The 26,119-nt window shown below is 47.7% G+C and overlaps 2 protein-coding genes across 4 annotated transcripts; one reads left to right on the top strand and one right to left on the bottom strand.

The window, feature by feature from the left end:
- Window positions 1-291: 291 nt before the first annotated feature.
- EFS (embryonal Fyn-associated substrate) lies at window positions 292-9,324 on the bottom strand. Of its 3 annotated transcripts, none has more exons than XM_006835427.1 (6): window positions 9,307-9,324; window positions 3,935-4,213; window positions 3,568-3,708; window positions 2,750-3,472; window positions 2,347-2,436; window positions 292-726 (listed from the first exon to the last, which is right to left on the bottom strand). In XM_006835427.1, exons 1-6 carry the CDS (start codon window positions 9,322-9,324, stop codon window positions 292-294), a joined length of 1,686 nt encoding a protein of 561 aa, XP_006835490.1. The 3 variants fall into 3 exon arrangements, with proteins under 3 accessions (XP_006835490.1, XP_006835492.1, XP_006835491.1); XM_006835429.1 differs by lacking the exon at window positions 3,935-4,213 and having other exon boundaries at window positions 2,750-3,127; window positions 3,356-3,472; XM_006835428.1 differs by lacking the exon at window positions 3,935-4,213.
- Window positions 9,323-25,036, top strand: LOC102814762. The gene is made up of 7 exons (XM_006835528.1): window positions 9,323-9,406; window positions 9,654-9,890; window positions 10,069-10,296; window positions 11,022-11,186; window positions 17,347-17,405; window positions 20,881-21,174; window positions 24,781-25,036. The coding sequence occupies exons 1-7, from the start codon at window positions 9,323-9,325 to the stop codon at window positions 25,034-25,036; spliced, it is 1,323 nt and encodes a 440-aa protein (XP_006835591.1).
- Window positions 25,037-26,119: the final 1,083 nt, after the last annotated feature.

Below are 26,119 nucleotides of genomic sequence, written 5' to 3'. Positions count from 1 at the left end.
TCAGACTGAGAAGACGCACATCTGATTCCTCCCTGCTCCCAGAGGGCCTAGTGCCTACCTTTGACAAAACAGGGAAAATATTAAAATATAAATAATTTATACAAAATGACTCGTACAAAAAGCTGAGAGTTGGGGGAAGAAAGGCCTCTATGAGAGGCTGAGATGACTGGAAGAGGCAACGTGAGAAAGGGATACCGTCACTCCTCCTACTTATAACAGAGCCCTCCAGCCACCAGGGCCTGATGGGTGACTATAGCAGGCAGAGGAGGGGTGGAGCTATGCCCAGGACCCTTAGGGAGCTAGGTTTGTGAGTAGAGTGGTGAATCGCTGGGCCCGCCCCACCAGTTCTGCCACACACTGTGTCATCTCTTGGGTCACAGGCCTGGATGGGTAGCCCAGTGCAGCCCCCTTGACAGCCAGCACAGTGGCCCGCAATGCCTGGCCCAGCGCAGTGCCTGCAGCCCCGACCTGTGCTCGCAGAGGGGCTGAGGATGTTAGTCGGTCTAGGGTATCTCCAACAAACACCAGGCGGTGAGCTGCTACCACCACCCGCTTTCCGTGGGGTACAAAGAGGCGAGGGGGCTGATTGGTCTGGGTGCTGGCCATCAGGGCGGCCACGGCCGCCTGCAGCGCGGAGTAGTGGCTCTGGCATTGCTCTGCGTAGAAGTGCACCAGTTGTAGGTCTCCAGCGGGTAGAATCAAAGGCTCCCCTAGGGACTGTGTGTCCTGAGGGGCAAGAGCAGTGTCAGGGGCAAGTTCCCATTTGCATCACCTGGTGAGTTACCTGCTTTCCTACCTTTCTTCCTCCCTTTGTTCTGCATTCCTTCCCTTCTTTCCCAGTGCAATCCCTGTAGCTCTTACCTCTGTCCTCCTGCCCATCAGAAAATTTAGATTCTCACAGACAACAATGAAATGCCCTGACTTGAAGTCAGATAGATCTGGATTCAAACCACCTCACACTTGCACTCAGTCAAGTCTCTGAACTTTTCTGTTTTCCAGTCTCTAAAATGGGGATTCTAGTATTTCACTGTACAATATAAATATAATACATCAGGGGTCCTGGTGCGGTGCTGTGGATTAATGTGCTGGACTGCAAAGTCCGTTTGAACCACAAGGTCGGTGGTTCAAGCTCACCAGCTGCTCCTTGGAAACCTTACACAGGGTTGCTATGAGTCAGAACCGATTCAATGGCACAACAACAATCGTAGTTATATCAAGTAAAAAGAAACTGGTGATATTAAGTTTAATATGTTATATAACCCAAAAGATTAAAAAAAATTACTCTAATATTTATTTGATTAATAGAAAAAACAATTGTCATAATAAGTCTTCAAAAATATGGTGCATATTTTATATTAACAGCACATTTCAATTTAGACTGGCCATATTCTGAGTGCACGTGTGGCTAGTGGGCACTGTACTGATGAGTAAGAACAGTGGCATCTCCCTCCTCAGCCTGCAGCGAATATTACTTGGGATAAAAACACAAAGCGCTTAGAACAGTGCCTTGCACACTGTAAACACCAGATGCATATTAATGATAACTTACTTTTTGCTTTTAAAGAACAACTTAATTTTTTTACAGTTCAGGAAGCTAGAAGTCTGAATTCAGAGCAGAGGCTGTAAGGGTTGTTCCTTTTTAAAAAATACTGTGGTAAATACTCTTATAACAAAATATTTGCTGTTCCAACATTTTTTTTTTTTTTTACATGTACAGGCTAGTGAAATTAATTACTTTCATCATGTTGTGCAACCATCACCATTATCTGTTTCTAAAATTTTCAATTACCTTTAACAGAAGAAACTCAGTGCCCCTAAAGAAAACACTCCTCATCTCTCCTCCCCCCAAATCCTGGCAACTACTAAAAACTATGTACGAATATTATTAATGTCGATAGAGCCTAGCACAGAATCTGACAGTTGGTAAATTCCCAATAAATGGTAGCTACTGTGATCATAAACACTTTAGGCAAAGTTCAGGAAACCACCTCACTTTTCCAAGAGATTAACTGACAGCTTCAGAGGCCTGGTTTCTTAGTGGTGGAGCTAGGATTAGGAGTCAGGTCTCTTAGGAACCAAGGAATTCACAGTTGGAAGGAGCCTCAGAACTCACCTAGCCTAGCTCTGACCCACATTTTCTGTTCTGGCTGCCCAGCTTTCTGACTCCTCTCCAGCAAATTCTTTCCCCTGTCTGATTTTCTGATCTCTTCTTCCAAGTCCCAGCTTCTTCCTACTGTATCTGTCCCCTCTCACCCCCATCACTCTCTTTGGTTATGAATTTCCCTTTTTCTAAATTCCTGTTCCTCTTTGCCTAGACCCCATTTTCTCACAGCACCCCAACGTTACCTGCTGTTCTGGCAGCTCTGTCTCCAGCACCTCAGAATCCCCTGGGGAGGCCTTATCCAGGGGCCTAGATCCTGGAGCTCTGTCCATGCCCTGCAAGAGGGGACCCAGAGCTCAGTACGGGGCTGGGAGGGCTGGGGAGTGGCTTCAGTGGCCTTTCTGCCCTTCCCACAATCCCCATCCTTCTGGGGACTTTTGTGTCAGAAGGTGGAGAGCTCTGGTAGTGGGTCTGAGACTGAATTCAAGGGCAGGAGGGTAGCGGTGGTACAAGTGGTGTGGCTAAGTACTGGGGTGGGAGGAAAGAAGGGAGGAGAAGAGTAGGCCTTGGGTTCCGCGTCACAAGCCTTTCTTCAACTTCCTGGTTGTCCTGGGGAGTTTCAGGTAGGGCTGACTCAGAGGGACTCACCTTCAAATGGACGTAGTCATACTCCTCAGCCATCGGGATGCCTTCATACTCATTGTGGTGTCCCTCTGGATCGTCCTCCGCCTGCCCACCCTCTGGATCCCCTTCAGCCTTGGGAGCCCCATAGCTAGGCAGGCGGGGTGGGGTTGGCGGCAGAGGCCGGTCCTGGATGTTGCCCTTTCTGCCTGGGGCAGGAGAGGGAGCTGGAGAAGGGCTGGGGGCCTCAGGAACAGGCAGCGCAGGCAGAGGGCGGCGGGACAGGCTCTCAGTTAAAGGCAGCTGGGGCCTGTGTGGGGGTAGTGGGCTCCTGGCCAAAATCAGGGACAGAGTGTCCAGGCCATTGGATGCTGAGGCTCCCGGGGGCTCTGGGGAAGGGGGTGCCTCTGGCCCCAGCAGGGGCACATCGTAGATGCCCTCATCGGTGCCTCCGTCTTCCCCTTCTGCCAGCAGTTCTTCAGGTGCTTCATACAGATTGAGCAGGGCTGATGCCCGTTTCAGGTTGGAGGGGGCAGCATAGAGGGGGGGCCCTGGTTCCCGGCCCCCCTCCCACTCCAGATCAGGCTCCAGTTCTGTGGGTGGTTTTGGGGCCAGTGGCACATCATAGGGAGCTTCATCCTCCCTAAGATGCTGTGGGGCCACCCTGACCGGAGGGCGGGAAAAGGAGGCAGGGGAGTCATACGGGTCACTGGAGGGAACCCGGAGAGCAGCGGGAGGCACATCATAGACCTGGAGAAAGGGAATGCTTAATTATCCTAGGCCCCCATCTGCTCCTCACCCACATACACACGGGTCTCCATGTACAGGCAAACCCCTACCCTCACCTCTAAAGTGTCTCCAGAGGCAGCCAGCTGGCTCCCACTGCCTCTGGGGATCTTGTAGATGGGGTCAGGGGAGGGTGGACAGGTTTCAGCCAGAGATCCTAAGGTGGGACAGGGTCGAGCTGGGGGTGGCACCACATACACCTGGGGATCAAGATAAACATGTAGGTCAGATGGAGTGAGGGGGCTTGAAGGAGCTTAGAGGCCTTCCAACCCCCTCCCAGTACTGATGGGGAAACAGAGCCCAGGAAGGCTTGGTCTTCAGGCTCCGCACAGCGCAGTCACTGAAGAACTGAGGTCAACGTGCCCTGCTTCACTGCAGGCCCCACAGGAAGGGCACAGGGCTGAATTCAGGCTCTCCAGCTCTCACCTCCTGCTCCTTAATGCCATGCTCTGGGACTGGATATGGTGAGCCAGGCTGGGCTTGGGGTGCCTGGGAGACGCTGGGCTTGGGCGCTGGGCCAGTGGAAAGGAGCTTCACTCTGTTGGCAGGCACGATGCCCTGCTGGCCATGCAGGGAGCAGAGGCACCAGCCGTCCAGCCCTCCTGCACCCTCCCGCTGCAGTACCCGGAGAACGTCCCCTCGGCGGAAGGACAGCTCCTGGGGGGACTCAGCGGTGTTGTCGTAGAGTGCCCGGGCCAGCTGGGCCTGGTGGGTGAGGTAAGAGTGGGAAGGGGGCTTCACACACATATCCGGTCATGTCAGAACCCCTCAGCCCCAAATCTGAACTGGCTCACCTCTCCCTCACTGAGCCCACCTTGTCTCTAGTTTCACCTTCTTCCTTTCTATTCCTTCTGTTCCTTGTACTCTTCCCTTGACTCCTTACCTTGTTGTTGGTAAGTGCCACTGAGTTGGTTCCGACTCATAGCAACCCTATATATATAGGGTTTCCAAGGAGTGGCTGGTGAGTTTGAATTACCTACAGTGCCACACAAGGACTTCACATGTTATTGGGCCTTACTTTAAAAAAAAGTCTTTCAGCCTCCTTCTCAAAGAAGCCTTTTCTTCACTCCTCCCTGGCCCTCCATTCTGTCTCCACACATTATTTTTGTCATAATTCTTAATACAATGTGGGGGCTTCAAAAAAAAACAAGTTGGAAAATTCTATTATTTTTTAATTCCATTTTCCATTAACTTTTGAAACCCACTTCTATTTGTCTATTTACTTTTTTTTTATTACTGATTCCTTTCCTTATACTATAAATCCTGTGCGAACACGAACTGCTATACTCCTAGCACCTGCAGTAGAGCCTGTTTCACAATTAGTCCTCAATATTCATTGAATACATTTCTTCCAAAGCCTTGTACGTGCTTGAGGAAGTCCTGCTAAAAAAGTCTTCCACAGACTCTCCTTTACCTTCCTTAGCTGATGTCCCCCACAAGCAAATCGTTAGATGAAACAGTTTCAGAGATCACCCATCCTAAGCAAATGGGGAAAGTCTAGTCCAGACAAGAGTGCCTAAGCATAATAATGAAGAAAACAAAAACTGAAGCAATTGTTTTCTTCTTAGTCTGAGCAAATCCCAGAAGACTGAGGTTACCATGGAGAAAAGTGTACATTTGTGTGTGTGTGTGTGTAGAGAATGCTGTTGAATCAACCAAGAAAAACATTTATCTTGCTTTTTCTTAGCTTGTTTCTAGTCCATCGAGGGCCATGTGCTCAGGTAGTAAGTCACAGATGTTTCTGTTGTTAGTTGTTGTCCACTGATTGTGACTCATGGTGACCTCCCATATGACAGAGTAGAAGTGCTCCACAGGGTTTTCTTGACTGTAATCTTAATGCAGAGTCCTGGTGTCGCGCTGTGGATTAATGTGCCAGACTGCAAAGCCGTTTGAACTGCAAGGTCGGCGGTTCAAGCTTACCAGCTGCTCCTCGGAAACCCTATACAGGGTCGCTATGGGTCGCAACCGACTCGACGGCACTTCACAACAACGACAATCTTAATGGAAGCAGATCACCAGGCTTATCTTCTGTCGCTGAAGGATAAGCACTCGACCACAAGCTTGGTTTGAACAACAAGGTTGGTGGTTCAAACTCACCAGCCGCTCCTCAGAAACCCTATATAGGGTTGTTATAGGTCAGAACCAACTCGACAGCATTTAACAACAATCTTCAGTGATACTGCTTTGTTGTTGTTAAGTGCCATTGGTTCCAACTCTTAGCGACCCTGTATAGGGTTTCCAAGCAGTGGCTGATGAGTTTGAACTGCCAACCCTGTGGTTCAAATCGACCTTGCGGGTATTGCTGGGTGGATTCAACTCAGCAACCTTTAGGACAGTAGTTGAGGGTAAACCATTTGTGTAAGTCACAGATGTTGTATGACATAGAGTAGATTATGACTCATAGCAACCCTACACTGAGATAGAACTGCCCCCTAGGGCTCCTAGACTGTAATCTTTATGGAAGCAGATCACCAGGTCTTTTTTCACACAGGGGAAACTAACTGGTGGGTTCGAACTGCCAACCTTTTGGAAAGCAGCTGAGCACCGGACCTCCAGGATTTCTTAGTCACAGATAAATCCACCCCCATCAAGATCATTCCTACTCATAGTCATCCTATAAAACACAGTAGAACTGCTTGGTAGGATGCCCAAGGCTGTACATCTTTATGGAAACAGACTGCCTTATCTTTCTACCAATGATCGGTTGGTATACTTGAACCGCTGTCCTTTAGGTTAACAACTCAACACTTAACCCACTGTGCCACCGGGGCTCCTTAGTTACATATGTTGTTGTTAAGTACTGTAGAGTCAGTCCCTACCCATAGCGACCCTGCACAGGGTTTCTGAGGAGCAGCTGGTGAGCTTGAACCACCGACCTTGTGGTTCAAACTGACTTTGCAGTCCAGCACATTAACCTACAGCGCCAGAGTGTGAATTATATGCCCAGGTATTGTGTACGTCTTTACACTAATTATTTCATTTAATACTCACAACGACCTTGTGAGGGAGGAGGCATCACTATTTCCATTGTGGAAAGGAAGTGGGAACAGAAAGGTTAGTACCTTGCCCAATGATGCACAGGCTGTTTGATTCCTGCACTCAAGCACTTGCTTTACTGCCTCTCCACAATCACAAATGTACAGACTTTTATTTTCTTTTCTTAAAAATTAGTTAACAGTAATTGACTCAAGAGAGCCCATGACTCAAACATGAGTCAAGAGCATATGAAGGCTTCATTATGCCAATTTCCCTTTGCTAACAACAATAACATTAACTCTTCACAGTGATCAAGTTTCAGGGTATCCTTTGGTAGAATTAAGCATGTTGTTGCTGTTAGGTACTGTCAAGTTGGTTCCGATTCATAGAGACCCTGTATAGGGTTTCTGAGGAGCAGCAGCTGCAGGTGCTTTTGAACTGCCAACCTTGTGGTTCGCAGTCAGCGCTGATCCTATAGTGCCACACCTGGAATTCAGAATCAAGCTTAAACCACTCAAAATGCCAAATTACCTCTGTCACATTGAAGTTATGATTATTAAGTGACCATATCTGCTGCCAGGGCCTAGGGCAGTGGAGGCTTACATATGGATGATGGAGAGAGCAGGTAGTCTGGTAATCCACACATGCTGACCAACTCAATACAAAATGTCAAGGTGAAGACCTCAGGCAGAATGCACCTGGGGAGAAGGATGCCCTGTTCCTCAGGTATGAATGCATGTACCTCTTGGCAAGTGTTTCCCTCTGTGGAAGGCTGTCCATCCTTCATGGCTGGCTGACTTTTAACAACAAATTAAATAACTCCTCCTCTTGCCTGATGCCAAACTCACCAAACTATTTTCTGATTATATTTTGGCTCCTAAAGGATAGTGTCCCACAGAAAAAAGCCATGCCAACCAGATGGCACAAGGAGCTCTGGTATAGCATTATGGTTATGAATCAGGCTGCTAATCTCATGGTCAGCAATTCAAAACTACCAGCTGTTCTGCAGGAGAAAGATGAGGCTTTTTGCTCCCGTTAAGAGTTACAGCCTCAGAAACCCTGTACAGGGTTTCTAGGAGTCGGAACCAATTCCAAGGCACTTAACAACAACAACCAGATGGCACAGATTTCTGGCTATCTCAGCATGTTTCTTTCTCACTGTAAACTATAAATCTAGCCAAGGGTTTAAGAGTCCAGTTCTAGAGGCAGGCAGACCTGGGTTTGAGTCCTGGGTCTGTCCCTTTCTGGCTGGGTGACTTTGGGCAGGCTTTTAAACTTTTGGAGCTTCAGTTTTCTCCTCTGTAAAACTGGGATGCTAATATTACTATCCCCATAGGGTTGTTGTGACGTCGTGGTGAGATAATGTATCAAAAACCCATGAGAAAGCGTAGCATAGTGCCAGGTATACTAAATGCTCAATATATATTAGTTGTTATTAAGATTCTGAGAGTTTTGATTGGCATAAGTCATCTCCCATGGGCCTGCTCACTTCTGAGTAAAAGTAAGGAACAATCTGCCCCCTGGGGCTACAAAGCTGGCCAGCTGGCTCCTGGGCCAGCATCCTTATGTCAGAGTGCCCCCACTGTTTTCAAGACCTCTCCCAGCTTTGAGCTGGGAGTTTTCTCACCATCACACAGACTGAGGAACTAAAAGGAGTTTGGTCTAAGAAAGAGCCAAATTGAACCCAGTAGACCCCCTTCATGGCTATGGGAAGAGGGTTCTTTTCTCTTTCCAGTTTCATTATCATCCTTCCCAAAGCCCACAAGCAGAGGGGCAGAAAACAGGTGGCAGCTTCACTTTCCCTGGAAGTCCCTTGGATTCGGGCTACAATGCATAAGATAGAAAGCAGAGGTGGGGCTATGAGTTGCTCCTCCCTGTTAGGTTTGAATTCTGCCCAATGGGGCCAAACCACCGGGACTTGCAATTACAGGAAACCTAGAATCCAGCAGCATCTCTTTAGGATAAAGACCTGGAAATCTGCTTCCATAAATATTACAGCTAAGAAAATCCTATGGGGTCACTTATATTCTGTCACAAGGTCACCTAATGTAGATGACACCTACAGATAACAGAACACCAACAACCAGAGTTGCTGATAAACTGATTGATGATGGGTGTGACCCACCCCTGCTCTACTCCCTTCTCAAAGGCCCAGCTGACTTGAGAGGGAATGGATGGCTTAAAGGGGGTGGCTGTGGGCCACGTGTTCTTTGGGAGGCCTCCTCCCAGTTCCATCCCGCCAGCTGTCTCCTCCCTTTGTCCCCAGTCCCCAGAAAGTGGCCTGAGGCTGGCTGACATCAGCTCTCCTCCCCTCTCTATTTTTTCTCTTTCTCACTGCCTGATCTCCCTCCATTGCTCTTTCCCCTTTTCTCCATTCTCCTCTGGCGATGGGCCTCCATGATCCTTTGATCTCTCCCATTTTCCTTGAGCTATCACTTCCTTTCAGCCCCCTCCCAACGTGTTACTAGCCTCCCCATCACAAGCCCCTGCCAACCACAAGTTGCCATCTGTTCCCACCCATAAAAGAGCAGATAGGACTCAAGCTGCACTAGCCCCCCTTTTCTTCAGCCTCTAGGAAGCAAAAAAAAAAAAAAAAGAGAATGAAGAGGGTGAGGGTAAGAGTGGCGATTCAGAATCGCAAAGAGCGGAGGGGATGAGGTGAGAGCGAGAAGGAAACAAAAGTGAGAGGAGGAGACACAGCCTCGGCGGAGAAACCAAGGAGAGGAAGAAAGACAAAGAGAGGGCAGGAATAAAAGTGACAAGAGTGCATGGCAGGCTGTGGAGGTCCCTGCTTAGCAGCCTCCGCTCACTTAGGGACTCACCGACGTGGCTATGGCCATGGCCTCGGCCTCCCGCTCGGCCTGCTCCAGGCCAGGCTCGGTTTTGCTGACTTCAGCAGCGGCTGCCCAGCAACATGGTCCAGTGCCTCTAGTCCACGAGGCGGCTCTCGACTGCAGAGCCTAAGTCGTGGCCTCCGTCGACGTTGGAGGAGGAGAAAGAAAGTCCACAAAACTCCCCAAATGGGAGGCAGCTAGGCCCGGCAGGAGGTGGAGTGGGGCGGGTCGGGGCGTCGCTGCGGGATCTCATCCAAGGGCGTGAGCTCGGTACCGTCCCCGCGGCCTCCCGGGGGCTACCAGGCTGTCAGTGTCCCCGGGGCTGCTGGCCCTAGGCCGCGGAGGCTCCCCAGATCCGCATGGGTCGAAAGCTCCCTTCCAGGTTGACGAGGAGGCGGGGGCTGGGGCAGTGCTCGACGCCTCTCCAGGCTGCTCTGGGCGGCCCCGAGGGCTTGGAGAAGCCGCCGGGGCGGTTCGTCTGGGCGAGCAAGTTTTGGAATCAACCTTCCCCACCCGAGGGCCTCGCAGACGAACGGGACTCCCAGGGCTGTGGTCTGGGTAGCCGGGGGTGGGTGGGGTGGGGGTGCACTGCGGCAGGACCTGCTGGAAAGGCACCAAAGAAAGCAAGAACTAAAACGTTTGTCCCTCTTCAAACTCTTTCAAGTAGCGTAGGGAGGCCGGACAGGAGCCAAAGGCCTACGGGAGCGTGACTATTGGGTTGGGTTGCTGGAGTGGCTGCTTTCTGTTCAGACACTCGCACCCCACGGCGGTGCAGCGGGCTCACGCACGCACACTTGCTCTCAGCAAGTTCGGGAGCCAGGGGACGCCGCGACGGGCAAGGCCCTTAGAAGTGGGGCGGCCTGGCTAACTCATGCAGGCGCCCTTGGCAGCAGAGGGGCGCCGTCCACCTCCTACCCTCCGCCTCCGCGCGCTGGGCCGAGCAGGCCGGCCCCCACCCTCAGTCCCAGGGCACCCGACGTTGGCCCCGCAGCCCACTCTCACACGCACCCTAGGCTGAGCCCCTCGGCAGCTCCCAGGTATCTCTGGGAACGAAGGGAAAGGTCACAAAGCAAAAGAAGCAAAGGAAAGGCAAGAACAGAGCAGTGGCTAGCGTCCCGTGGACTCGCCTGGGGGGTGTGGGGGAGAAACCCTGAGAAGGTCCCCTCCGAAGCAGGAGGGCTGGGAAGGTTTCAGGGTTCGCGCGTGGCCCCTAGGCTCACCCCCCGTTCGCGGCTACCCTCCCTTTCCCAGTCTCCTGGCTCCCTCTCAGTGCAGTTTCTTCCTCCTCCCCTCGGGCCCTCTCTTCTCCGGCGCGAAGCGCAGTCCTGGGGATTAAGAAAAAGAGGGAGGGGAAAAACGAGGGGGCGGAGGAGAAAGGAGGACGGTCCTTCCAAAGGCGGGTGTAGAGTTTCAGCTTGGGACCCTCGGGCCAAAAGGCACGCCCCTTCCCGGGCCCTCCGCCCGGCGCCTCCTTCCAGACTTCGCGGAGGACCCTTTGGTGATCTGGTCAGCTCCCTCCGGGGAGCTTTCGTCTCCGCACCACGCCCCCGCCCTCCCCCGCCAGCCCTGCGCCTCTCTTCATCTCCCTTTCATTAGCCCCACATCTGTCTTTCCCCATGGGAGGGAGCGCGCTCCTTCCGTTTTGCTGGGGTCCTTGGCGGAGCCTATCCACTCCCTGGCTGTTGCCTCTGCAGGGATGATAGGCTGTTCCTGCGGAGGACGGGTCCGAGTCCGGGACTGGACTTGAATTCTGGTCCTGGCGGGAAAACGTGAAGCCAGAACGCCTGGCCCCAGAGCTACAGAAGAGCCGGTTGGGCAGCCTATCTATCACACTCTGCCAGTCTGGGCCTGTCCCCCGCCTCACCCAGGTACACTCCTACTGCTCGGGAGGAGCAGGAGTGGGGACCACTCTTTTACAGAGGAACTGGGATCTGAACTCAGAAATTTCAGTTGAAAGGACAAAGTTGTTGTTGTTTTTTTAAATCCCCCACACCTCGCTGCCCTTTCTGTTATTTCTTAGATGGTCTGTTTATTTCCAGCCACCTCCTTACCCTGTTCTTCCTGGGACACACTTTAGAGGTTTGAGGGAAGCGCAAAGAATACAATTTCTGAGGTTCCGGGTCTTCTGGAGGGCCGTTCTGCGGGATAAATGGTGAGGTTTTCTGCTTCGGTGAAGATTTAAAGGCCTATGAAACAGTTGGATCACTATGAGTACTAACCAACTTGAGGCAAGGCACTTAAAACAAGCAGAATTGAAAGGCATAATATATTTTTGAATGTTTACATTTAAGGAGCCCTGGTGGTGTAATGGTTAAAGAGCTTGGCTGAAAATTTAACAGCTGGCAGGTTCAAATCCACTGGGAGTCTCCCATAAAGATTGTTGTTGTTTAGTGCCGTCAAGTTGGTTCCGACCCATAGCGACCCTGTATAGGGTTTCCAAGGAGCGGCTCGTGAGCTGGAACTGCCGACCTTGCGGCTCAAATCGACTTTGCAGTCCAGCACATTAATCCACAGTGCCACAAGATTATTGTTGTTGTGATGTGCCGTGGAGTCGGTTCCGACTCATAGTGACCCTGTACAGGGTTTCCGAGGCTGTAAATCTTTACAGGAGCAGCAAGCCTCATCTTTCTCCCACGGAACAGCTGGTAGTTTCCAACTGCTGACCCTGAGGTTAGCAGCCCAACCTTGCAAAACCTTATGAGGGTACCTCTACTCCATGCAATAGGGTAACTGTGAGTTGGAATCTACTGGAAGATAGTGGGTTTTGGTTTACTTTGAACAAATCAATACTTCAAATATATAAAATAGCCAGTGTCTATACATAACCTCAAAGTCTGGGTTGCTATGGGTCAGAACCAACTCAATGACACTTAACAACAATCTGTAACCTCATTAGGAGGTAACATCAGAAGTTTAAATTTAAGGCGCTTTATGAACTTGAGGATTTAGACAAATGTGTGTTGTGTCCCCCCTCCCCCCCATAAACATTCCACAGACCCACACATCCAGGCATTTCCTAGGACATTGGGAGAATACCTGGCTTACTTAACTCCTTCACTACCCTGATGTTTGGGCAGTTATGAGAAACACTCTGCAGAGGCCAGGGATGGAGCCTATGGGTAGATTAGGGAGAGACACTGGGATGAACATGGGATGAACCATGTTGTTTATGGGCTTGGCTCGGAGATGAGGTACAGAACAGGGCATGAGGCTGGGAATCCTGAACAGATCCAGACTCCATTAAGACTATGTATGGCACAGATACATCGGAAGAGAGAATGTCTTCATCCCAGCTTCACCCTGGTCTGAGGTAGCCACTAGGGATATTTCTCCCACCTCCTTCAGACCCCAACTCTGGGAAGTGGAGTGGGAGTAGTGGTTGACCACCTGGAATAACCGTTGTTGGGGAGTAATTGGTATGGTCTCTGCTCAGAGAACTGTCGAAGCAAATTGAGACCCAGGGTAGGGGTGGACAGGAAACCATGTGCTCAAAGAGGAATTCTGTAACTGACTCAAAAGAAAATAGGTTGTGGCCAGAAAGGGCTAAGCAGGAAAGAAACTGGTAGGGTCAGGGTAAACTGGTGACTTGGGAGATGGGCAATGGAGCTCATTGCCCATAGTCCAATGCCTGGGATGTTGGTGAGAGACATCAGAGTGCAAACCAGGAAAATACGTTCTGGAGTTTTCAGGCATGAATGGAATCAGTCTGACTTGGGTGTGAACCCTGGTGTAAACCAGGATTAGCTGTGTGATCTTGGTCAACTTATATAATATCTCTGACTCTTAGTGCCTCATCTGTAACAATGACTTGGGTGCCTGGTACAATGGTCTTCCTTGGCTTTTCCTTTTCACCTTGCTCCTCCTCTAACTTTTGCTGTCACAAAAGTTCCAAGCATGTTTCTTTGTGAGGGCAGGGGGAGTCTTTTCCCTGTCCTGAGCCTTCATTTCTGGCCTCTCCTTTGCCGGGAAGTTTTAGGTGATTTTAACTTGTTCCAATTAAAGTTGAAGAAAAATCAGACCCAGTAGGTAACTAACATTCTGGATGGGCTGTAGCTTCAGGTAGTTGGGCCCTCAGCTTCAGTGTCTGCCTTGGCAATGTTCAGGAGGTAGCAGGAAAGGAACCCCTCTATCTGGTTTTCAGGATTCCAGTCTTTTCTCCTACTCTTTCTCCTCCCCAGCAGGATCTGACCATCTGGTGTCTTCCTCATTCCATCCATGACTTCCTGTACTTGTTCTTGTTCCTCCTGCTCCCTAAACCTTCTCAGGTGCTCACGGATCCTTCCCTGTTCTCTCTGGCCTCCCCCACAGCACCCAGATAGCACGGGTTCTCATCCTGGTTCCAACACAAGCTATGTAACTTTGTCAAGTACATGACTTCTGGGAGCCTCTGGTCCTTGTCTATAAAATGGGGATAATAATGGAATACTGTAGGATAAGCACTGGACTACTAACTGCAAAGTTGGTGGTTCAAACCCAGCAGCTGATCCCTGGAAATCCTATACAGGGTTGTTATGTGTCAGAATCTACTCAAAAGCACTTAACAACAACATCAATGTTATTGTCAGGTGCTGTGGAATCAGCTCGTAGAAACCCTAAACACAACAGAATGAAACACAGCCAAGTCCTATCCCACCCCCAACAATTGCTGTTTTGGAGCCTATGGTGGTGGTGGTGGTGGTTATGTGCCGTGGAGTCAGTTCAGACTCATAGTGACCCTGTACAGGGTTTCTGAGACTATAAATCTTTACAGGAGTAAAAAGCCTCATCTTTCTCCCGCGGAACAGCTGGTAGTTTGGAACTGCTGACCTTGAGGTTTGCAGCCCGATTCGTAACCACTACGCTACCCGAGCACCCATTTATTGTGAGGATTAAGAGTTCAACTTAAACCCCAATAACTGTGCCTGACCCATGATGCATAAATATTGGCTAAACCCAGCTATTATTATTATTTGCTGCCAGCCATATGGATGTCTGCCCTCTAGAAACTCACATCCTATGGATCACACTTAAATCCAGTTAAAATCTTCCCACTTGAAATAAAATCCAAATGTTCTATCATAGCTCGTCAAACTCTATATGATCTGGTCCCTGCCCACCTCTTTTATCTCATCTCTTCCCATTCTCCTCTTAATTCTTTGCTTTCATCCACATGGTCCTTTCTGTTTTTCAAATAACGCCAAGCTTTTCCCCACTTCTAGGATGACATATGTCCTGTTACTTCTATTAAGAACACTTTGCCCATAGACTCTTTCCATGAAGGTTATACATTCTTCATCCTCAGAATGGTCTTTCCTGACTTTCCAAGTTAAAGTTATGACTTCTCTTCCAACAGTAACTCCCTGTCTGCTAACACTGTTTCAATTTCTTCATAGCACTTACTGCTATTAGAAATTATCTTGTTTCCTTGTTTATTATCTTGAAATATAAACTTCACAAGGTCGGCACCTTATTTGGCTTTTACTCCTGTGCATTTCTGGCATTTAGAATAGTGCCTCAAGTATAGTAGATGCTCAACAATACTTAGTGAGTAGATGAAAGAACAAGGGCAACCATGACCATAGGACAAAGTTGAGTAAGCCCAGGGCCCTCCTTGGGAAGGCACCAGACTTGGGCTTGGGGAAAGGAGTTGCTGGGCTCTTTGTTCTGCTCACTCCATTTCTTCATGTGTCATTTCCCTGTGTTCTCCTGAGTCTAAGCATCTTTTTAGCTGAAAGTAATATTAGCAATCACAACCCAATTGCCCATCAACAGACAAATGAATAAACAAAATGTGGTACATATTATTTAATCAGAAAGAGAAATGAACTTCTGATGCATGCTACCACAAGGGTGAGCCTTGAAAAAATTGTGTTGACACAAAGGACAAATATTGTATGATTCCATTTTTAGGAAAAATCTAGAATCGGTAAATTCATTGAGATGAATCCAAAGGCAAATAGTAGTTGTCAGAGGTAGTGGGGAAGAGAGAATGAGGGGTTAAAAAAAAAAAAAAAAAAAAGACTTCAAGAGTCACACAGAAAGAATTCAAGGATAATTTGGAATATGGAATACGTATGGGTTTCCTAGTACTAGCTCTGTGGCTTCAAATAACAGAAATTTATTCTTTTATGGAGTCTGTTGTAATTGTGTGCCTTTGAGTCAATTCCAACTCATAGTGACCCCATGTGACAGAATAGAACTGCCCATAGCACAGTTTTCTTGGCTGTAATCCAATTGTATCAAGACAATCTGCCTCCATCTTCATATGGCCCTCTTCTCCGTATTTGTGTCTTCTCCTCTTCTTATAAGGACACTTGCCATTGGATTTAAGGCTCATCAAAATAATCCAAAATAATCTTTTCTCAAGATTCTTAATTTAATCACATCTCCAAAAACCTTCCCCTCCCCCAAGTAAGATCATATTCACAGATTCCAGATGAACATATCTTTTAGGGGGCCACTATTCAATTCACCACATAATAGATACAGAGTAGATAAGAGTTTAAGGTAAATCTAACCCTGAATTCTAGGAGTCCTAGTGTGGCTCTGTGGGTTAATGCACCAGACTGCAAAGCCGTTTGAACTGCAAGGTTGGCGGTTCAAGCTCACCAGCTGCTTCTCGGAAACCCTATACAGGGTCACTATGAGTTGGGATCGACTCTATGGCACTTAACAACAACAGCAACATTATTTATGGAGTCCTGGTGTGGTGCTATGGGTTAATGTGCTGGACTGTGAAGTTGGTTTGAACCATTTGAGCTCATCAACTGCTCCTTGAAAACTCTATATATGCACTTAACAACAACAACAACATTATTTATGGAGTCCTGGTGTGATGCTGTGAGTTAATGTGCTGGGCTGCAAAGTTGGTTTGAACCGCAAGCTCACCAACTGTTCCTTGAAAACTCTATATAAGGTTGCTGTGGGTCAGAATTGACTTGACTGCACTTAACAACAACAACAAATATTATTTATGGAGTCCTGGTGTAGCACTGCAGAATAGTGCACTGGACTGCAAGGTTGATTTGAATCACATGGTTGATGGCTCAAACTCACCAGCTGCTCCTTGGAAACCCTATACAGGGTTGCTGTGAGTTGGAACTGACTTAATGGCACTTGACAACAACAACAACACATTGTTTATACTAAAGCATAAATGACGGATGTTCAATGTTTCCTAAAAGAAGTTTTTTTAAAAAACAATAAATATCTATGACCTGGTGAAAAATGAGGGAAGAAAGAAAAAAAAAAGAACGAGTACTAGGACCCAACTACTAATCAAAACATAGAAACACAATTTAAACCAGATTCTAGGAGCAAACTTTGCCAGTAGGAGCAAACCTTTCAGTTACTGGATCATAGGCGTTAAATCTCTTCCTCATGGAGGCTATAGTAGGGAGGTGTCCCAGGAGGCTGAGGGCAGTTTCTATTTATCAGCAGGTGCAGAACTGTTGCAACATTTTTAACAAACTGTACCCCACCTTCAAGAAACTCTGGTAGCATAGTAGGTTTTGAGTTGGGCTGCTAGGCTCAAGGCCAGCTGTTCGAATCTTCCAATGGCTCTATAGTAGAAAGATGAGGCTTTCTGCTCCCATAAAGATTTATAGCCTCGGAAACCCTATACAAAGTCATTATGATTTGGAAGTGACCCCACAGCACATAATCACTACCACTCCCCAGCTTCACATATGGGCCTTAATAAACGGTGTTGAGCCCTGTGGCATTCAGCACTATTTTAAGAGCTGAGGTCCAGAGCAGCTAAATTGATTGCTATCTTTATGGTCATCAGACACATTCTCCCTAGTTCCCCTTAATCTACAGATGAGGAGCAAGGACCAGAGAGGATTCAAGGCCAAAAGGGGATCAGATACAGAGTTGGGAGTTCAAGGAGCAGGAGAGGACTTGAATGCCTTTCTGGGAAGGGACAGACAATCATATTCTGCCTTACTGCTAGCCCTAAGAGCCTTTTCTAGGTCAAGGGTCGGGGGTATATTCCATCACATCTTCCTTGCCCTTTCGTGCTGCTAGGTGCTGATCTCTTGTTCCCAGGGGGATGGGGGTGGGGATCCCAGCAAGCCCTCACTGGCTGCCAGGTCAGGCCTAGGCAGGTGAGGACACATTGGGAGGGTACCCTTGATGTCACCTGCTGGGCAAACTTTCCTTTGCACCACCTCCAGCATTCTCCCCAGTGCCTCCCCCATTTCCTCACACCTCCAAGTATTCTCTGGAAGTTGAAGTGACTCAGGAATTCCAAAACCAATCACCCCAAGAGGAAAGCCCTCTGGAAAATGTTTCTCATGGCAGGGAGTCAACCTAAGGATCCCACAAGATAAGGGCAGACACTGAACAAATGGGTGGGGTGGGGGTGTGTGGCTCAGAGCACAGGTCTCAGCTCAGGCCTGGGCATCATAGAGTAGGAAAAGCCCACCTTGAGAGACTGTGCTTGCAGGAGCCCCCTCTCTGCCTTTCAGTGGTTTCTTCAAAGGAGGGTCTGGCACGGAGGCAATGGTCTCTGTTGTCACACACTGACCTCAGCAACCCAGTCCGGGTCCTGTCTGCAGTGTTAGCAAATGAAACAAGTAGCTTGGACCACTTTCAGCTCCTTTGAGCACCCCTCCTGGACAGCAGGGGCAAAGGTCAGGAGAACTGGACCACAGCTAGGCTTCAGTTCTGCTCCCCTCATCCTGAGGTTCTCATTGGTTTGGGGGAGACCAGCAGGCATCAAGTTCTTCTGAAACAGTGCTATTCCCTAAAAGCTTGTTCTAGGTCAGGGGGGTGCTGAGGTGCACAGAGCCATTCTGGGATTATGTGCCAGACACTGGGGATCAGAAAACTGGAGTAGTGGATCCCAGCCACTAGGGTTGAATGCCTAAGTGGGCAAGAATGCCTTGTGACCTTGGACAAATGCAGGTGAGACCTGTCCCATCCCAACCGCAGGTGAGTAGGAAAGCATTTGCTGCAGGGGCTCCCCATCTATTTGCAGCCAACTGTGGGCTGGCTCCGTGTGTTTCCTCCAAGGCAGGGACTTAGATCTGGAGTTGGTTGGGACTGGAATTGAAAACCAGCTCTGTTTCTTTCTAAGTGTGTGACCTTGGGTAGGTTGCTAAATTTCCGTGGGTCTGTTTCCACATCTGTAACATGAGAATAATGGTTCTCATCGTATGGTTTTATTGTAAGGATTAAATGAGATGATGTATGTACAGGGCGTAGAACCATTCCTGGTACATGTCAGTGCCCAGGGGCTGAGGCCAGCACTGTATGGAAGGGAGAGATGTCTGGGCCCATAGGGGCTAGAGGGTGGGGAATGGGAATGGGAATGGGATGATGATATTCCTGGTTTCGTTACTGTTTTTAAATGTTCCTGCTCTCCAGCCACCATTTAGTTCTCCTAAGGCCCCCTCCCCTGCAGTTCCTCCCCACCCCCAAGACTTACTGGTTTCCCCGGTTCTCCAGAATGTCCACCAACCCCATCACTCCCCTACTTTGGGGCTACTTTGCCTTAAAGCATTTGAAAGGATTCCCCCTTACTGTAAATTAAGTTATTCTTGGTTGTCTTTGTTTAGTTTCTGAGTCCTTAGTTACCAGAGGAGTATTTTCTAAGGGAAAGCACATGCAAATCAGGAAACATCATTCTAGATACAATGTCTGTGTATGAGTGTGTTGGGGGAAGGTTGTGGGTGTGGGGTAAGGGAGGTCAATAACAATGGAGAAAATAGACTTGGAAGGGTGGACCCTAGTGGACCTGTGTCTTTGGGGTTATGCATAGCTCTGAGCCTATCTGGAGCAAACATACTTCCTCCTGGCCCATGAAACTGTGAGGGCTGAGCAGCTACCACCCCCTACTATGGCCCTTATTTCCAATCTTACTTGTGGAATTGGGGGCAGGCTGGTCCCTGGAGCTGGGACCTCCTGTTGGGTCTTAGATGAGGTTGTTTCCATGCTCATCCTCTTCCTTACTTCAGCTTCTCATATGTGTAATGGGACCAGTCACCCACAGCTTCTTCCATCAGATCAGCTAATAAATTGATGGGGTTAGGGCCTTCCTGGAAATCTTGTGGGTTCGGCTTGTATCCTTACCCTAGGCAAAAGGATCAGCTAAAGTGTGGGGATGGGAGTGACCATTGCAGAGAGCAAAGGGAAGTTAGGGGGAAAGTAATGAACAATGGGGGAGAAGTTATAGATGATGGGCACCATAGAACTTGAGGCCATCGAAAATGAGGAAGGGGCTAGTGGACAAAAGGGATATGGGTTGTGATAATTAAGGTTTTGTGTCAACGTGGCTAGGCCAGGTTCTTGGTGGTTTAGCAGTTCTGATGTAGTCATCACCTCCATGATGAGATTACTTCATGTTGCAATTGATGTGATCAGTCCTGATCTGACGTAATTGTCCTATGTGTTACATATTTTCACTGTGTTCTGTGATCTTAATGAGGCCAGATGCAATCTACAGGATTAGGTCGTATCTTGAGTCAGTCTCTTTTGAGATGTAAAACAAATTAAACAAGCAAGCAGAGCTCAGGGGGCTATGAGTACAGTGCATCCTGTGGACCTGGGATCCCTGCAGTGTGAAGCTCCTAGATCCAAGGGAAAACTGATGTCAAGATGCATGGAAATCTCCAAGGAATGCTGGACCTACAGATGACCTTTCCCCAGAGATGACAGAAAGAGAATGTCTTCTCCTGGAGACGGCACATTGAATTTAGATTTCTAGTCTTCCTGGTATAACACTGTAGGTTAATGCACTAGACTGCCAAGTCAGTTTGAACCACAAGATCGATGATTCAAGCTCACCAGCCGCTCCTTGGAAACCCTATACAGGGTTGCTATGGGTCAGAACCAACTCAATAGCATTTAACAACAACAACAAACTATGAGAGAATAATTTTCTTTCTTTTTTTTTTAATCATCCACCTGTGGTGTTTCTGTTTAAGCTGCACTAGAGAAATAAGACAGGGGTCAAAGGAGACAGTGGAAACAAGACCCTGAGTGGGAGCAGCAGAAATCATGGAAGTGAGGCTTCTTGAAGAGAGGCAAGATGATAATTTTGGGTACCATGCCAACTAGGGAATTCCCATAAAGATAAAGACTAGCAGACACCATTGCTTTAACCCCACACACGGAAAAGAGTAAAGAGCAAAATTTACTCAATAGGCTACCAGGATTATTATAAAGTTCATCACAACTTCCATCAGTAGAGCATTTAAAGCAGCGTTTGGAAACACTTTCTGGTTTTTTTGGTTTTGTTTTGTTTTTTAATCTCAAGGCACTCCCTCCAAAAGGTAGTGGAAATAAATTTGAATAACCAAAACAGGTTAGCTCGAAATAAAACCAGGACGCTTAAACTGTTCCAGTCAGCCTGCTTCTACAAGCCTGCCAGTCAGTGAACACCTAGTGGCTGAGTGAGCAACAGCTGGCATGTATAAGGTGGGTGTACAGAGAGCTGGCAGAGGACGGTGTTAAGCAGCGAAGGAGCACAAGTGATACAGAGGGAGGAGTCAGGCCAGGTGTCCTGAGCTGGGAGCTGGGAGCTGGGTGGAGCTAGAAACCAGGATCTCAGGGAGCAGCTGAGCCAGTGGTGGACAGGGAGAAGGGACCTAGATTAGTTGAGAGCTGTTTTCTCACTGTCCTTTTCCTACAGGTGGTTGCAGTCCTGGCAGTGGTCATGGGAACCCACGCCTTCAGTTTCCGGCCCCTCAAGGACAACTTCCACCGACTTTGCTGCCGAAGCAAAGAGCAAGCCTCTGAAGACTGGCTGAAGTGGAACCCGGTGGTGGTGACTCCTCCAGAGACGGCCAGCCTCACCTACCATGAAGAGTCCTGCCGTGCCAGTGAGGATGGACCCCTTAACAGCAGGGCCATCTCCCCCTGGAGATATGAGTGAGTTGGCTGTCTCCCCTCCCGAATGCATGCATGTCTTGCTCCCCTCTATGTATCACTCAAGTCCAGACTGTTATTGTTGTGTGCCGTCTTGTCAATTCTGACTCATAATGACCCAGTATGACAGACTAGAACTGCCAGCTAGGGTTTTCTAGGCTGTAATCTTTATGGGAGTAGATTTCTGGGTCTTTTCTCCCAGAGCAGCTGCTAGGTTCCAACTACTGACCCTTTGGTTAGTGCCAATTGCTTAGCCATTGTGCCACCAGAGTCCTGTAAGTCCAGCCTACCTGCCCCATTTTACCTTTGAGAAGTTATAAATTTAGGAGTTAGGTAAGGCCAGGGTTTTAGTATTACCTCTGAATCTTATTGGGTGACCATGAGCCAGTTTTTCAAGGTTCCAAAGCTCAGTGTTTTTCGTCTGTAAAATGAGGATAATACTCTATAGTCAATGTGCATATCAAATAAGTTAGTATGTGTAAAAGGCCATTCTTAGTACAGGAAATATTGGGTCTCTCCTTTGCTTATTTTCCTATCCCTATAGCGGCCATGTTTTTAAATGAAAATATCAGAGAATAATGGTTTATAGGCACAAAGGGGTTCTGGTGTGGCACTGTAGGATAAACACTGGACTGCTAACTGCAAGACCAATGGTTCAAACACAGCAGCCACTCTTCAGAAGCCCTATACAACATTGCTAGAAAGCACTTAACAGCGACATAGACACAAAGTGTCCCAATACCAAACGCTTTGGGCTATGAATAAACTCCATGTACACTAAATGTATTCAGGCCCTCAGTCCTTGTGGGCAGCTGGAGGGCTGGTTATCTTATTCTTTCCCTCAGTATGCCACACAAATATTGTAATTCTCTATTTATGCCATGATGTAAAAAAATATTAGGAAACACTAAAGTAGGTATAAAGAACCAAGACATTAGGTGGTGACTCCATACAATAAGTGCTGGACTGCGAACCACAAGGTCAACAGTTTGAGACCACCAACTGCTCCATGGGAGAAAGATGACGCTTTCTGCTCCTGTAAAGATTTAAAAACCTCAGAAACCCTATGCGGAATCCACTTGACAGCACTTAATAGCAACAACGAGGGCATTAAGGATCCCAAACACTTTTTCTTTTGTCTTGTGTCCTTATTTGTTGTCTGTTTTCCCACTCCCTGTAAGCTTTGTTTTGACACCCTTGATTTGGGGATAGATGAAGTTCAGTGAAATAGATAAGGGTTTAGCTTGAATTTAACCTAGGTACTGCTTTGAAGCATTCTCAAAAGGTGAGTTAGATCCTGGGTCTGATCTGAAGGCGTAGGGATGGGCCCTTTAGGGAATGGCTGACTCAGCTGAGGCCCAGACCCCTCTTTGGAAGGTTCTGAACCCCTGATAACCACTTGACTGGCCTTTCCTAAAGTATATTCTGTGCAACACAAGTTCCATAAGCTGCTCTTCAGAAAAAAGTGACAATGTCAAGTACATTTAGGAAATCTACTACGTCTGGGAGTTTCACAGTGCTCTCAGCTCACTGGAGGCTATAAGAAATCTGCAGAAAACAAGTTATTAAACTCAGTGCTTCCCAAACTCATTTGGCCACAGAACTCCTTTTTATCCTCTCTTCCAGAATCCTTGGTTTTTTTCAGGGTACTTATTAGGGAAACCACTTTGGGAACTGTTTGGGGAATGGTCCTAAAACCTAGGGGCAGTTTTCTGACCTTTGAACTTATTGTTGGTGTTGTTAAGTGTTAAGCGATCCTGTATAGAGTTTCCAAGGAGCAGATGGTGAGTGCGAACCAGGACTTATAAGTGGTTTCAAGTTTTTCTTTGGCCATGAAATCCTTTTTACAAGAAGTCAAAATGTCTTACCACACACGTTTACAGATGCATATAATATATTCATGGAGTCCTGGTGTGGCGCTGTAGGATAAGCACTGGACCACAAGATCGGTTTGATCAACAAGCGTTGGCAGTTCAAACTCACCAGCAGCAAGTTGAAAACCCTATACAGGGTTGCTATGAGTTGGTTCCGACTCAACAGCGCTTAACAACAAGTTAATATATGCATAGACAGTGTCTGAAAGGAAACACAGGAAACTATTCAGAGTGGCTCTCTCAGGGGATTGGAATTGATGGGAAGAAAGACTTAGTCTTTATACTTGATATTCTTTTGTACTTAGATTTTAAAAAATCTGAAAAACTATAAAAAGAAGCCTCATTTCAAAGTCTGGTATATCTATCCGCCAGAAGCAGAGCTGGTCAGTTAGAGGCTCAGGCTCTTGCCTGCTCACTTTCCCCTGCTTCCACCTAAGTCTCTGGATTAGTTGGAAACCACTTTCTAGTCACCCACCCTCATTCATGGAGTCCTGGTGTGGCACTGTGGGTTAATGTGCTGGACTGCAAAGTTAGTTTGAACTGCAAGGTCAGTAGTTCAAGCTCACTATACAGGGTTGCTATGGGTTGGAACTGACTTGACAGCACTAAACAACAACAACAACAACCCTCATTCACACTTTGGGAAAAGAAATCCTACAGAGGAGAGGGTGATTTGTTCAAAATCAGGCAAGTTCATGCCAGAGCTGGAACTAGAAGCCAGGCTGCCCACTGCACTGTTGTCTTTCTCTGGCATTCCCAACTCCCTGCCCACCCCTGCCCACCCCGCCTTTCTCCAAGACCTGCATCACTGAGTTGGTGTCACTTAATGCCCTAACTCATTGTATCTCCCCCACCATTCCCCAAACAGGTATCAGACCATACTTCTATGTGGTAATGGTTATTATCCATTTTAATCATTTTAATAAACATATTTGTAATTTGCTTAAATGTAATATTTCTTAAATATATAAATATTAACAACAAAATTGTTGTGTAAAATCTTTCCACATTGAATTACAACATTATTAGTAACTGAGTAGAAGCCTTTTTGAGTTTCCATCTTTTCCTTTAATTATTACTTAATTCTTTTACAAAAGTTATTGATACAGGTTCACAAGTGCTACTTGCCACATTATTATAGTAAAACACCAGAAAATTGGACAAAATTAGTGACTATGAAAAATATTTTTGTTAAGTGCCATCCAGTCACTTCTGACTGAGAGTTTCTGAGGAGTGGCTGATGGGTTTGAATGGCTGGTTAACAGTCCAATGCTTATCTTACAGTGCCACACCAGCACTCCTTATGCAGCAACAAAAACAACAGCTCTGACTTGAGTTCATTAGAAAGTTAAAAAAATAAATGAGCATAGAATTTTAGCCTTGTACATATAGTGATACATGCATGCTAGGCTTGTGAAAAAATGTTTTTGTACAGGGATATTTTATATAAAAAATAATAAATTTTTGCTGGAACACAGAACAAACATTTTATAGACACAAATACTATAATTTCCTATTTGTGCCATTATATGAAAAATACTAGGAAGCAGTGAAATAGGTAGTAAGAAGGAAAATATTAGAAATTAGGGCCATAAGGTTCCCAAATCCTTTCTCTTCTGCTTTGTGTCCTTATTTGCTGTCTGTATTCCTACTTCCGATAAGTATCTGGCAGTGTTACTCGATGCAGTCTGTACTACCATATTCCCTCAGTGATACCACTGTGCCCCTCACACAGGTTGGACAGAGACTTGGACCGGCTCCCCCAGGACCTGTATCACGCCCGTTGCCTGTGCCCACACTGTGTCAGCCTACAGACAGGCTCCCACATGGACCCCCTAGGCAACTCGGAGCTGCTCTACCACAATCAGACTGTATTCTACCGTCGGCGGTGCCACAGAGAGCAAGGTGCCCACGATGGCTACTGTCTGGAGCGTAGGCTCTACCCTGTCTCCTTGGCGTGCGTGTGTGTGCGGCCCCGGGTGATGGCCTAGGTGGTACTCACCCAAGGCTAGTCCCTCACTGGGAAAGCTGGATCCCGGCCAGCTATGGGCAACACAACCCACTGCTGCCTCTCAGGCTTGGACTCCCAAATGCTCAGCCCCTCCAAAGCACCACCTCCTTGGAACAGCCGGATCCTAAGACAACATGGGGGATTTTTAGAAGGAACCTGCACTTTTGCACTTTTTGGAGAGGACAGAGATGCAGGATGAAGTGAAGTGGACAGCTACTGCTTATGGCTGCTGGAAGCTAGAGTGTCCTTGCACTGTCTTCAAAACTCTGCCATTTCTCCAGGCCACCACTCCTGGTCTCCCATCCCTAGCTGCCCTGGTACAGCACAGGCACTTTCTTGATATTTTTCCCTTTGCCAATGGGAAACAATGTTTGTCTCTTTATTCATTCAATGTTTGTTCCGTCATTCATTCATTCACTCATTCATCCACCAAACATTAGGTGAGCATCTACTTTGTGTACTTCAATGTATAATTTCTAGTCTTTTGACGTGGGTAATTCCGAGGAGGACGCTGCTGTTGAGCATGTTGAGACTTATCCAAATAAATACCAGTGTATTTTAAAATGTCCTAATTTGTCTATGGCATCCCTAAACCTAGTGCCTTCTCCTCTTTAGCCTCACCTATTGCCCACCCCACCAACTCTCCCTGCCTTCGGAAGTCCCTACTGTGCCCTCCCATCCCTTCCCCTTTCTGGCTGGGGTCAGGCTGCCCTCCTGGCATGCTGGAGAGACAGAGGCCTATTGAGGCATTACAGCAGGCACACAGCGCCCCCTTGTCTGCAACAATTCGTCTTTGTCCTCTGGTCCTGGCTGCTACTTCTCCGTCCTAGGTGGGGGGCATGCTGGCTGGGCCATACTCCAGCTCCCATCCCCCCTAAAAGGAAAAGGGAGAAAGAAGGACCCAAGGTACAGGGCTAAGGTTAGAGGAGGGGGGCATAGTTTCTTCAAACTTCGGTCCTTGGGGGGTAGCCCGCCCTACCCTTGTATCTTGGTTCTTCTCCCAGCTCCTCCCAGTTTCTCATGGACCTCCTCCACTCCCCCTTATCCCTTCTCTAGACTGGGT

The sequence above is a fragment of the Chrysochloris asiatica genome, unplaced genomic scaffold (genome assembly GCF_000296735.1).
Source record: "Chrysochloris asiatica unplaced genomic scaffold, ChrAsi1.0 scaffold00017, whole genome shotgun sequence".
Taxonomy (NCBI): domain Eukaryota; kingdom Metazoa; phylum Chordata; class Mammalia; order Afrosoricida; family Chrysochloridae; genus Chrysochloris; species Chrysochloris asiatica.
The sequence above is the reverse complement of the archived record's forward strand: the minus strand, read 5'-3'. Positions and strand labels throughout refer to the sequence as shown.